The 14,455-nt window shown below is 39.9% G+C and overlaps 1 protein-coding gene across 5 annotated transcripts in view; it reads right to left on the bottom strand.

The window, feature by feature from the left end:
- The window catches only part of Ablim3 (actin binding LIM protein family member 3), a 129,842-nt gene that overhangs the window by 77,696 nt on the left and 37,691 nt on the right, over positions 1-14,455 (bottom strand). For all 5 annotated transcript variants that reach the window (XM_070036358.1, XM_070036357.1, XM_070036359.1 and 2 more), the window contains exon 2: positions 5,153-5,290. In XM_070036358.1, coding sequence (XP_069892459.1) covers positions 5,153-5,290 — 138 coding nt within the window. The remainder of the gene's footprint in view (positions 1-5,152; positions 5,291-14,455) is intronic.

The following is a 14,455-nucleotide window of genomic DNA, read 5'->3' as shown; positions in this document are numbered from 1 at the left end:
TTTTATCACACATATCATATGATTTACAAATACTTTCTCTCATCCTATATACTCTATTTTTACTTTTTTTTTGTCGGTTGTGGGTCTTGAACTCTGGGCCTAGGTGTTGTCTCTGAGCTCTTCAGCTCAAGGCGAGCACTCTACCACTTGAATCACAGTATCACTTTCAGTTTTCTGGTGGTTAATTGGAGATAGGAGTCTCATAGACTTTCCTGCCTGGGCTGGCTTTGAAGGGCCAGCTTTCTGAGTAGCTAGGATTACAGGCATGAGCTACTAGTGCCTGGCTTATTTTTAAATTTTTGATTATGAATTTTGAAGCATAAGTTATGAAATTTTGCTGATGTTTAAACATTTATTTTTCTTTAGCTGCTTGTGCTTCTCAAGACATATGTAAGGTTTTGCCCAGTTCAGGGTCACAAAGAGTTATTCTTATATTTTCTCCTAAGAATTTTATAGTTTTAGCTCCTATATTTAAGCCTTTGATTCAATTTGATTGCGTTCTATTTGTGTGCAAAGAAACAGTCTTTTATATTTTTTATTTTTAGTCTATGGATATTCAGTTTTTCCAACACCATTTGTTGAAAAGCTGATTCTTTCTCTCTTGAATTATCTTGGCACTGAGATTGGAAATATTGGCACGGATATTGGTCATAAATGGAAGGGTTTATTTCTGGATTCTTGATTGTATCCTATGGGTCTATATGTCTACCTCTGTGTTAGCATCTGTAGCCTTGTAGTAAGTTTTGAAGGTGAGAAGTATGAGTCTTACAACATTTCGTTTTCAGGATTGCTGGGGCTTTCTACATCCCTTGCAGTTCCATATTAGCCTGGCACTTGCTGCCTTGAAGCCAGCTGGGATTTTGATAGAGATCACATTTGCTAAGGGCTGAATTGTGATGCTGTCACATTCACTTGTTGAAGCCTCAGCTACCAATGTGATGACATTGGGAGATAATTGAGTGTAGATGAGGTACTGAGGGCAGAACCCCATGAGAGATGGGATTAGAAGTCTTATGGAAAGAAAATTAGAGAGATGTCTGTCTGTCTATCTGCCATATAAAGACAGAAGGATGGTGGCCAGCCACAAGTCAGGGAAAGGATCCTCAGCAGAGCCCAACCTCACTGACACATTGATCTGGGGCTTCCAGTTTTCAGAAATGTGAGAAGATGAATTTCTATTGATTAAACCACCAGTCTACAGCATTGCTATGGCTTCTTGAGCTAAGCGTTCAGTTGGTTAGATTTCATTTGAAGAATGTAGCTATCTTAATGGCATTAACATGGGGGTGATTACCCACCTGTTTAATGCTTTATAGTTATTGTAATATAAGTTTGCATTTATTTTGTTAAGTTTATTTCTATACGTTTTATTTTTGATGCTATGAAAAGCAGAATTGTTTTCAGATTGTACATAAAATCAGATTGAATATAAAAAATACAATCCATTTTGGTGGATTGATCTTGTATTCTGGAACTTCAATGAACTGACTAGTTCTTAGAGATTTTTAAAATACATTCCTTAGGATCTAGTGCATATAAGATCACCTTGTGTGCAAACTGAGAGCGTTTCTTTCTCAGTCTAGATATGTTTTGTTTCATTTTCTTGCCTAATTAACCTGGCATGAACCTGCAGTGAAAGGTTGAATAGAAGTGATGACAGCAGACACCCTTGTCTTGTACTTGATCTCACAGGGAAACATTCAGTCTTTCATCAGTAAGCATAATGTTATCTGTGGATTGGCTTTTGTTGTAGGTAGAGAGTTTGGCTGAATACATAGTCCTATCTTGACAGTTATTTATTTCAGTACATGAAAGATATTATTCTACTGTTTTCTAGTTTGTTTCTTGCTATTAAAAACTCAGCTGTCAGCCTATTTACCACACAGAGACAGGTGATCTGGCTACTTTAAAGATGATCTGTTTGTCTTTGATGATTTGAATTTTCATTCTGATGTGCGTAGGTGTGTTTCTTTTATATTTTCCAGGAGAGTTAATTATGTAGTTATTTTACAATGACTGTATACACTCAGTATACACTCTTTGATATTCTGATTTTGCCCTTGATTTTTTCTGTTGGCTCTCTCTTTTATAATTTACTTATTTTAATTTTTATCTATATTTTTTATACTGGTCCTGAGGCTTGAACTCAGGGCTTGAGCCATGTCCCTTAGCCTTGTCACTCATGACTAGTGTTTTACCATTTGAGCCATTATCTCCACTTGGGCATTTTGCTGGTTAATTGGAGATAAGAGTCAGACAGACTTTCCTGCATTGGCTGGCAGATCTCAGCCTCCTGAGTACCTAGGATTACAGGCACTGAGTTACTTGTTTTTCCTAATAACATAATCTGTGGGAGTTCTTTACAGTGTAGAGTGAGGTAAAGATCCTCAAAAGAGGACTGATGTTTTCCAAGTGTGGGACTTCCTTTAAGATACTTTTGGACTGATTTGTAAACTTTACGTGAAATACACAGCATAGATATCCTGCATGAATCTTGCAAGGCATGAAGCCACCAAGCAAGCTTTCTTGATGCAACTTTTTCCAGAACTAGTTTGTTTTCACCTGTCATACACTGTGAGTAAGATTTCTGCAGAGGGACATCTCAGAGGTACACACAGATCTCCTTATTAGATTCCCACTTTGGCCAGGCTCTAGAATTGTCTGCATTCTCTAGGATACACTTGCACATGAAGAAAAAAATCTCAATACCTCAAAGGTTTAACTATGAGGATGAAATCTGGCATTGGTAATCACACTGGAAGCCTCACCTCATTCTGTTTTTGACCTCTAAAGATCCTTTCTTTTCATATGAGCATGGTAGTGCATGTTAAAGAGTTTTAACAAGAAATGCATAGAAATGTTAGTATTTTCAAATGAGAGGTGTAATTAGGGCAACTGTTTTCCTCACAGGTTACTGCTGGAAACCAACATCCTGTTATCTGTTGTTGCCTCTAAGCAAGTTAACATAGAAAGTATTTAGAAAAGCAGTAGCCCATTTCCCCCTTCAAGTCCCCATTGAAAGAGTTATTCCAGGCACTTGTGGTAGATTATCAAAATTGCCAAATTAATCCCTTTTTGCATTCACATTCTTGGATTCTGATGTGAAGGTCCTTCCACAAAAGGCAAAGTCTGTATCTTATGACTTTGAGTCTGGGTTGGCTATTTGACATGTGTTGATTACAGCAGAAGCGAGGCTGGAAGTCTTCCTTATTGAAGGTTGCTTTCTCATTGTACTTGGAGCTCTGAGACTACCTTATGAATGAGCCCAAGCCAGCATGGAGGAGGATGAGAACCACGTGGAGGCACAGGTCAACCATTACGCTGCTCTGTGTGTGTGTGTGTGTGTGTGTGTGTGTGTAAGTCCTGGGGCTTGAATTCAGGGCCTGGGCACTGTCTTTAATGGTCAAGGTTGTTACTCTATCAGCTTAACCACAGTTCCACTTCTAGATTTCTGGTAGTGAATTGGAGATAAGAGTCTCGTAGACTGGGGAGGTGGGGAAGGAAAGGGATGGTAGGGGAAAACAAAGGAGGGGGTAACAATGCTCGATAGGAAATGGACTCATTACTTTACTCATGTAACTGTAACTGTACAGTATCTTTACAATAAATATATATTGAAAAATAATAAAATAAAAGAGTCTCATAGATTTTTCTGCCTCAGATCCTCAGATCTCAGCATCCTGAGTAGCTTGGATTCCAGGTGTGACCCATGGGTACCTGGCAACCATTGCATATTGATGTAAGCAAAAGGTAATGGATAACACTTTCTTAAGACTACTACTGAGCCACATATCATCCATGCAACAATTTCATTTAGGTCTTTATCCTTTGTGCTGTCTCAATATGTGAGGATGTAAAACACATCATTTGCCAAGATGCTCTTGAAGTTCGAACTTGTCTAATGTGTTTGCCAATTCTCAGTATGAACTACAAATCCTACCAATTAAAATATATGTCATCCATGTTTCTAAAACAAAATGGGAAATAGGAATATGTATATGTTTTGGGCAAAGATCAGTTCGATTATGAAGAAAGAAGATGAGGATTTTTCTCCAAGGCAAGGAAAGCCCATTTCAGATACAATAGACTGAAGCAGTATGAATATGAAAAGATGGTGGTTTTGATTGTCAATACATCTCATATAAATAAACCATGTGAAATGGCTTCTCAGGAAGTCAATCTAGAATTGGCCACATCAACAGAAATGTGGTGCTTGTTGAATATGCTAGACCTTAAGAATTGAGATCTGTTCTGGGCCTGATGCTTTAAGAATGCTTGTGACAACAAGAATCCAAGAAGAAACCTGCAGGATGATGACACAGATTGAAATCACTTTATGATTTTATGATGAGCCCCAATTCAAGCAATATAGTTCAACACAGGAAGACCTGTCAACTAGTATTTGAAATGTAGTTCATGGGAAAAAGCGAATGTAAAGTATGTTTCATACTTTATGAGGACAAACCTAGGACCAACAGGTAGAAGATTCAGGTTTTAGATCAACTATTTTGTAACCCCACAAACAAGCCCAGGATGTTTGTTCTGTGAGCAGGGAAGCCTGGATGCAGAGAATAGGAAGCGTAGCAGTAGACGCATTTGTCCCTCTTGTGGGGGTGGGGTGGGCTCCAGGGCCAGGAACTCTCCAGGCTCTTTCAGCTGCTCTTTCTTCTTTAGAAAACCTTGCTAAGCTGAGTCTCAGATTCTCTGACTCAGTCCAGGTCAGTTGTAAACTAACATCTATTTCTTTTCTGACTGCTTTGCAACCCTTACTGAAATCCAGATCAACCTTCCTGTTAGACATAAACTTTGGGGATTGTCACACTGTCACAGAATAGGTACTTATCACAGAACCAAGCTGGGTTTTAGCCAAGAAAACTTCTACTATTATTCACTCTTAAGTCCATTTATAGGTACAAGCCAGAAGTCTTTTCAGGTGTGCAAGTTAGCCTTGTAGGATTGTCCCTCACATCCAACCCACTCCAACCTCCTGCTTCACTTCGCACTACCTAATGGAGAGCTCTCTTAGGAAGAGGTGTAGAGAAAGCCTCAGTCCTTTATAGATGTCTCAAGGGCCCGCAAGTTTGTTTTTCCTGTGCTGGTAGGTAGTGTGGCCAGGAATCTGAGAAGGGAGCTGGGAAGTTGAGCCTCCTACCTTGACAGGTGAAGCATCTGATGTGGAAGTGGTTGTTGTGGACTCGGACTACTTCCCCTTTGCAGGTGTCCCCGCAGCGGTAGCACTGGATGACATTGGAGCTGCCCCGGGGATTGTACGGATTCTGCTGATAGGGAACTGCAGGAAGAAACACAAGATGACTATCCAGGAGGCTCTCTCTAAAAAGTCTGCCATAGGTCATTATTATAACTTCAACTAAAGGAAAAACAAACCTAGAAAGTGTTGAAGTGATTAGCTAAAATACACTACAATATAATACAATGCAATATAATATAATAACATCATACAATAACTTTATCATCAGGTTGAGGGGTCAGGATAGAGCAGCATTACTGAAGATCACTAAGTGAATCCATAAATGTCCTAAGCAGGCAAAGCTGTAGGCATGAGCACAGCCTTTTTTTTTTTTTTTTTTTTTTGTGATAACAGAGGTCAAATCCCTGAATGAAGAGAATTGAAAGAGGAAGTCGAGTACGGTTAGATGTAAATAACCATGTGTCAATGTCAGATATAGCACATCCCAACATAGTAGGACCATGATATTAGGAACTGAAAAACTCCTATTGCCTTCGTGACATTGTAGCAGAGTTATGGCCTGGTATAACACCTTATTCATGTGGTGATGCTAGTATAAATAAACCTGCTGCACTGCTGGTCATATGGGTTTTACACAGACAACTACATACAATACATACTACTTAACAATGGTGGTGAAACAAGGACACAGGATAACCCATTGCAACAAAGATACCCACAGGACAGTATATTGGAAATGAACTTTATAACTTCAGGTGGTGAGGGGGGGAGGGGAGGATAGGAGTGTGGGAAGTGGAGGAGGGATGGGATAGTGGGAAAACAACAAGGAAAGGAAGGAGTAATGATGATCGACAAGTAATGTACTCATTGCCTTACTCATGTAACTGTAACCCCTCTGTACAACATCTTAACAATAAAACTTAAAAAATTGTAAATAAAAAAAGATGGTGAATGACCATGTTACTGGGTTTGTTATTTACTATACTGTACATCTAATTTGCTTACATGAAAAACTTTTCTGTGTAACAGTATGCCATCAGCAGCTTCATGCAACCTGTATTTACCTTGGTCAGGAGGCCATGGTGGGTGATGAACCAGTGTCATCTAGGTCTATATAATATGTACAGGCTATGATGTTTCCAGAATGACAAAATAACAATGTATTTCTGAGAAAGTTCCTGCCATTTAGCAGCACATGATTGTATTTCAAGGCGAATGATTCAGAAATATCATGTCTTGGATGATCTCTGGATCAAATTAGGCCCCAAACTTGTCAGAGGGAATTTGATTATTGTATTGGACTCATTGGTCTCAAAGCAATAGTGACTGATCCTAACTTCACATGGCTTTTGAGTGAATCAAGCCTCTCTTGGCCTCCATTTCTCATGTATGAAATGAAGGTGGTTGGTCAGTGGTAACACAGACTCTCAAAGGAACCACACAGGATATCTTCTTCTGTCTGGAAAGGGACAGGCCATGGGACTAATCTTAAGGTTGCTTCTGGCCAGCACTTCCCATAAGATTGAGAAAATAACCAATATGTATAATTAAGAAAAAAGAGCACTGGACACTGGTGACTCATGCCTGTAATCCTAGCTACTCAGGAGGCTAAGATTTGAGAATGAAATTTGAAGTTATCCGAGGCAGTCAGACAAAACTCTTATTTTCAATTTGTCAGCACTGGAGACATGGCACAAGTGGTAAAGCACCAGCTATTCATGGAAAAAGCTGAGCGAGAGCTTGAGGTCCTGAGTTTGTCTCAGTACACACACACACACACACACACACACACACACACACACACACACACACACATGCACACACACACATGCACACACACATACACACACATGTGCGTGCTGATCCACTGGGAACTGGAGTGCCGTATTAATATTTGGTGATACATAAGATTATATTAAGTGGAGTAAGCCAGGCCCAAAGAAACATAAGCCTCATGGTTTTCCTTATTTGCAATAACTATTATAAGTCTAAGACAAGCAGAAAAGGTAAAAATCTATGTACATATGACCATATAAGATGATGTTAAGTGGAATGAACCTTAAGATAGGGACACAACTGGTTTTTTTCTTTCTTGCTATTGTTTTTAATGTATTTAAAATGCACTATGTGATTCTTTTTGTTTCTTTTGTATGTTCTTCCCCCACAGTATAATCCTTGTTTTCACTGTATTTGATGTTGATGCCCTATATCTTGAATATACTTCTAATTTGGGGAGGGGAAGAGAAATAACAAAATGCTGAAATAAGGATACAGTTTGACCTATTGTAACAATGAGATATACAAGACACTATGTTGAAAATGAGCTATACAACTTGGGGGCAGGGGAGGGAGGAGTTGGGGATGTGGGGAGGGAAGGGATGGTAGGGGAAAACAAAGGAGGAGGTAACAACGCTCAATAGGAAATGTATTCATTACCTTACTCATGTAACTGTAACCCCTCTGTACAGTATTTCTACAATAAAACATAAAAAACTCAAAAAAAAGTCTACTAATCTTCTGTACATAGCTCCTTTTCAAGACCTATTTTTTTTTTTACCTAAAATATACATAGTTTGGCCATCCTAAACAATGGTCTAGACTCCTGTCTAGATGACAAAATCTCAGGGTTGGAAAGATATTCACAGCTATGTGGTCTAATCTCATACATATATAAACTGCTGAGATAACTTTGCCAGCAAGAAACTGAATCTTCTGTCGCAGGCAGATGCTGGTGGTCCAGGGAAAATAATGACTCAGTTCTTGGATTCCCAGCAAAAATGGAAGCAATAGTCCCAAACACTGGTTCATGCCTTATGAGAAGGCTCACTTCTATTCTGGTTATAAAAATTACCACCTGGGTGAAGAGAAATTGATATCAATTTTTTTTTTTGTCGGTCGTGGGGCTTGAACTCTGGGCTTGGGCACTATCCTTCAGCTCTTCAGCTCAAGGCGAGCGCTCTACCACTTGAGCTACAGCGCCACTTCCGGTTTTCTGGTGGTTTATTTGAGATAGGAGTCTCACCGCCTCGTCTCTCCTGCCCGGGCTGGCTTTGAACCGCGATCCTCAGATCTCAGCCTCCTGAGTAGCTAGGATTACAGGCGTGAGCCACCAGCTCCCAGCGATATCAATTATTTACACAGGTAAATAATTATTTACACATCTTAAGCTAAGCTAGACTCATAGCAACTTTGAACTACAAAGGAATTTAGAAATCTCATCCTTCAGGAGTTGTTGACCTGGTGTGGTAGTTGTTCTCTCTTGAGTGAAATTTGATGTTTCCTTCTAGGCACATGGCAACTGGCTTACCCATGAAGTATCAGTGAAAATTGTGTGTTTCCCTTCCAGTTGAAGTCTTGGTGCTAGTATTTGATCTGCCATATTGCCTTTCCCCTCACCAGCAATGAGTGACAGATGACTTGATGGGACACAGGATCCAGGATCCATCAAACCTAATATGAACATCTATCAGAAGCAAGAACAAGCCGGGTGCTGCTGGCTCACATTTGTAATCCTAGCTATTCAGGAGGCTGAGATCTGAGGACCATGATTTGAAGCTAGCCTAGGTAGGAAAGCCCTTGGGACTCTTATCTCCAGTTAAGCACCCAAAACACCAGAAATGAAGCTGTCGCTTAAGTGTTGAAGTGCAAGCCTTGAGCAAAGAAGCTCAGGGACTGCATTCAGGCCCTGAGTTCAAGACCCATGACAAAGAAGAAGAAGAAGAAGAAGAAGAAGAAGAAGAAGAAGAAGAAGAAGAAGAAGAAGAAGAAGAAGAAGAAGAAGAAGAAGAAGAAGAAGAGGAGGAGGAGGAGGAGGAGGAGGAGGAGGAGGAGGAGGAGGAGGAGGAGGAGGAGGAGGAGGAGGAGGAGGAGGAGGAGGAGGAGGAGGAGGAGGAGGAGGAGGAGGAGGAGGAGGAGGAGGAGGAGGATGACAACAGCAACAAATCATTGTTGTCTTGGTTTCTAAGACTCAGTCTTAGATTCTACAACTCAGTCTATCCTATGAGACCCACCCACCTGATACTTCTCTCTAGTTATTTGGTGCATTGTGTATTATCCCCTAGTTATCTTCATAGACGCAAAGAGGTCTATGATACCTATACCTGATCTCATCCACTCTTTTCTTTTTAAAGATGAGGAACAAGTAAACAGAGGTTCTTATAATATTCTACTCACAGGTTTCCTGAATCACATATGTGCTGTAGGGCAAGGAGCTGCTTGCTTATCCCTATATTGGTTTTTTTGTGTGTGACAATTTTGCTAACTAGGGTGAGGAAAAGAATATCTGCCACACAATCTTCCTCTCCATTATTCAAATCTTTTTTTTCTATCTGAATTCAAGACAAAATAAGAAATGAAGTAGTTAACCAAATTGTTAATTAAGTCACTGAAAGGTATATTGCATTCACCACAAATGTTCAAAGGAGTCATGAACATTACATTGATGTTCATAGCTCAGAGTCAGCCTTCTTGTCCTTTTCATTCTAATCCTACTTTCTTCTTTTTCTGATTCCTGCCAATGTCCCCTGGAAAGTATTTCACTCCCCCACCTCTTCCAACTTGTGAGAAAAATAGAATCCCTATTTATATGAGCAATGTGGTGTTTTACCACTGCCAAGGTGGGTGTGAGCCTGAAATCAATTAGAACAAACAGTACTATCACCCCTACGACTGAGGACAAAAGCTTGGAATTTCTGAGAGTCTCTCCAGAATCACTACAGGTTTTCATCTGCCTGCTTTAAGCCAACCTGCCTTAGGGTTTAACAACTTCAAAAATCAGTTTGATTTTTTTTCTAATTTAATTCGATTTTATGGGGAAGTGGATTTGTGAGCTTGGTCCTCAGTCAGAACTCAGTCTTTGAACCACCCAGATAAAAAGACAAAGTCAGAGTAAAGGGATAGAAAATAGACATTTTGGAGCAGAAGTACTAACTGTGCTGTTTCTCCTAGGATGAGAATGCTGATTGGTGGATACTGAGTGTGACCAGAGCCTCAGCACTGTCTGATGTTTGTCAACTGGCCCACAAACAGAAATTGCTGGTATAGCGCCTCCCAAGTTGTTCTTGTAAGATGTGACTAGAAAAAGGCAAAAAATTTGATTTCACAGTTGTGGCAAGATCTTTCCTTATCCAGGCAGTACTGATAGGAACTCTGGGGTCAGGGAAGCGGAGGCATCTCTGTTCTAGTAAGATTTTTCTATTCTTGGTGAATTAGATCAGGAACATAACCAACTCTTATTTGATGTGTAGGTGTGTATGGAGGGAAATGTGTCATTTCTTCCCACCAATCTATAATTTCCACGAACACTGATTTGCGTTCGTGTATGCATGTGTGTGCGTGTGCGCATGTGTGTGTGTGTGAGAGAGAGAGAGAGAGAGAGAAAGAGCGAGCGAGCGAGAGAGAAAGCGAGAGAGAGAGAGAGAGAGGGAGAGAGAGAGAGAGAGAGAGAGAGAGAGAGAGAGAGAGAGAGAGAGAGAGAGAGAGAGAGAGAGAGAGAGAGAGATCATAGCCACTGTTAAAACTTAGGGCTTCTCATTTGTTAGGAAATGGAAAGACTTGGGGAAATTATATTAAGTGAAGTAAGCCAGGCCCAAAGAAACATAGGTCCCATGGTTTCCATTATTTGCAATAACTAGTATATGTCTGAGTCAACAAGAAAAGGCAGATCAGTTGATGTTAGGGGAATGAACCCCAAGATAAGGATTCAAATGTTTTTTTTTCTTTCATGCAATTGTTTCTATCATATATATAAGACGATTTCTTTGTTGCTTTGTATGTTCCTCCCCCACGGTATAACCTCTGCTTTCACTCTATTTGATGTTGGTATAATTTGTGGAGGGGAAGGGAAAAAACAAATCGTTTAACTAGGGATACAGGTGGACCCATTGCAACAATGAGTTGTACAAGTTGTTATGTCGAAAAACGAACTTTACAACTTTGGTGGGGGGGAGGATCAGGTGGGAAGAGGTGGGGGGAGTATGGGAAGGGATGGGAAGGGGAAACAAAGAGGAGGCAACAATGCTTGATAAGAAATGTACTCGTTATCTTGCCCATGTAATTGTAACTCCTCTGTATGGTATTCTCATAATAAAAAAAACAACAACCCAAAAACTTAGGGCTTTGCACATGCCAAACAAACATTCCATCACTATCCACATTCCTCACCCAAGATGCTGAGAATTGAGTTCTGCAAGTTGTTATTTCTACTAATTTTTATCTGAGTATATTAAGGTTTGGCCACATGATTTATAATACTTACCCTAGTAATTATCTTATGGCAAATATCTTTTGAATTCCAAGTTGATTTACACACAAATTTTCAAACTATTATACATGTCAGGAGCTACTTTCTTTTGAGATTACTATATAAGTGTCCATAAACCTCATTGAACATTAGCTCTCTTCAACTGTGAGATAATCCATAACATTACCAAGTTCAAAAACATGAATTATGTGGTACGTTCCTGTGATGCATGAAGGGAACCTCTGGCTTCTTTTAGAATTATTTGTTCAATAAAGGGAACCCAGGGGAAATGTTCCCATTATCAGCCTTTATGAAATGCTGTCCAGTAGAACTGTTGAGAGTCTGGCGCTGTTCTGTACTGACACTATCTAGAACACAATTTAATGGCCATTTGTGGCTATCAGATGCTTGAAATATGTACTAGACAACTGGATTTGAAAAACTAGATTTCAAATTAACTTAGTACAAATTTATATTACATTAGCACAAATTTACATTAAGACAAACTTATATTAGTACACATTTACATTTAAATAGTCGCATATGGCTAGTAGCTACCATATTGCAATTGATAGTTAAAAAAAGTTCACCACCAGGTAAAGAAATGAAAACTGGTTGAATCCTATCATATAAAATAACATGTATAAATTAATTCAAGAATGCCATGTCTGACTTAAATTATTCATTTTTAGTCATGCAGAGTTTTAAAAACAATTTGAATTGGAGTAATTTATGTATACTTACTCATCTTGAATTTGATCTGTAATTGAGTCTGAGCAACACAATAAATACAGATTAAAAATAATCATAGCTTTTGGGGATATTGAAGGACTGAATAATCCCAATCTTTCTAGGAATGTAAGCAAGAAAATCAGTTGGTGATAACTATCAGTGTAATTTTTTTTTTTTTTTTGGGTCCAGTCATGGGGCCTGAACTCTGGGCCTGGGCGCTGTCCCTCAGCTCTTCAGCTCAAGGCTAGCGCTTTACCATTTGAGCCACAGGCCACTTCCGGCTTTTTTCTTTTTGCTTATGTGGTGCTGAGGAATAGAACCCAGGGCCTCAGAAATGCAAGGCAAGCACTCTACCACTGAGCCACCTTCCCAGCCCCTCAGTGTAATTTTTTAAGGCAGAAAATCAGCTGTCAATAACTTTGAGATTAAAATGGTGGGTTGGAAAGAGTAAGTTCTCCATTATATACATATCAAATCCTCAGAGTACTATGAGAAAATATGTCTTATTCCCACAAGAGATCATTTGAAGACCATTTTTGTTGAACCATAACAACATATTGGAAAGGGAGGCGAGACCTACATCCTGGTAAATTAAGGGATTCTGGATGTTACATATTACAGCAAGCTGGGTGCTGGTGGCTCACGCCTGTAATCCTAGCTACTCCGGAGGCTGAGATCTGAGGATTGCTGTTCAAAGCCATCTGGGGCAGAAAAGTCCCTGTGATACGCTTATCTCCAATTAACCACTCAAAAACCAGAACTGGCCCTGTGGCTCAAATGGTAGAGTGCTAGCATTGAACACAAAGAGGCTCAGGGATAGGGCTCAAGCCCTGAGTTCAAGACCCACAATTGACCAAAACTCAAAATAAAATAAAACAAAACTACATTAGAGCAATGTATCCAGCTTCTGCACCTTCCATTTCCTCTCATTCCGTCTTTCTTTGCACTCCTATGCTTCTCTATTCTCTTCCCACTAACTTGGGTCCCAGTGTCTTCTTTGTTGTTACCTAGTTTAATTTTGAGCAAATAGTCTGACTTCTTCCTAACTCAACTCTATCCCTGATCACTGAGAGGGTTGACCACACGATTTATAAGACTTCCTCCCCAAATGCCTTTGTACATCTGCTCAGAGCTTTTTTCTCTTCTTTTACTAACAGGTCCCACATTTAAACTAGACTGTGTGTTATGCTATCAGATTAACCTCTTTCAAAAGCAAATTATGGTATGATGCCTCTCATAAGCACTACAACCTAAGTTATGTTTGTTCTATCTATGTCCTACCTGCATAATTTTCCCCCCTTGAGGGTCACCTGACCCTGTCATATAAAAAATATCCTCCCATTTTAATAGACTGTTTTTAACATTGTCTTTAAAAGGTAGGAGCAGACAGTCACTGGTAGTTCATGCCTGTAACCCTAGCTATTGAAGAGGTTGAGATCAGTGGATTGAAGTTTGAAGGCAGCTTGGAAAGAAAATCTGTGAGATTCTTATCTCCAATTAGACACTAACTAAAAACCCAGAAGTGGAGCTGTGGTTCAAGTAGCAAAGTTCCAGCCTTGAGAGGAAAAGCTAAGGGATAGAATGCCTAAGCCCTGAGTTTTAGCCCCAGAAACACAAGAAAAAGAAGAAAAGGAGGATGAGGAAGACAACGACAAGGAGAAGGAGGAGGAATAGTAGGAGGAGGGGGAGGAGAAGGAGGAAGAGAAGGAGATGATGAAGAAGAAGGAGATGAAAAAGAAGGAAGAGGAGGAGGAGAAGAAGAAAGAGAGGAAGAAGAAGGAGATGAAGTAAGAAGGAGAGGAGATGAAGAAAGAAGAAGGAGAGAAGGAGGAGGAGGAGGAAGAACACTTCTGATGGAATGTAATTGAAAGAAAAAGAAAAGAAGAGGAAAAGGAGGAGGAGGAGGAGGCAGGAGCACCTATTATGGAATGTAATTAGAAGAAGCTGGCACTAGTGGCTCATACCTGTAATCCTAGCTACTCAAGAGGCTGAGATCTGAGGATCCTGGCTCAAAACCAGCCCAGGCAGGAAAGCCTGTGAGACTCTAATCGCCAATTAACTACTAGAAAAACTGGAAGTAGAGCTGTGGCTCAAGTAGTTGAGCAGTAGCCTTGAGCAAAAAAAGCCTTGAGCAAAAAAGCTCAGGAACTAAGCCCAAGCCCTGAGTTCAAGCTCCATGGCTGGTACAAAAAGAAAAGAAAAGAAAAAAAGAAAGAAAGAAAAAAAGAAAGAAAGAAGGAAGGAAGGAAGGAAGGAAGAGCAGTAGGAAGAAG

This window comes from Dipodomys merriami, unplaced genomic scaffold, assembly GCF_024711535.1.
Source record: "Dipodomys merriami isolate MVZ:Mamm:240054 unplaced genomic scaffold, mDipMer1.0.p SCAF_27, whole genome shotgun sequence".
NCBI classification, from domain to species: Eukaryota; Metazoa; Chordata; class Mammalia; order Rodentia; family Heteromyidae; genus Dipodomys; species Dipodomys merriami.
This window is presented reverse-complemented; position numbering and strand designations above follow the sequence as displayed.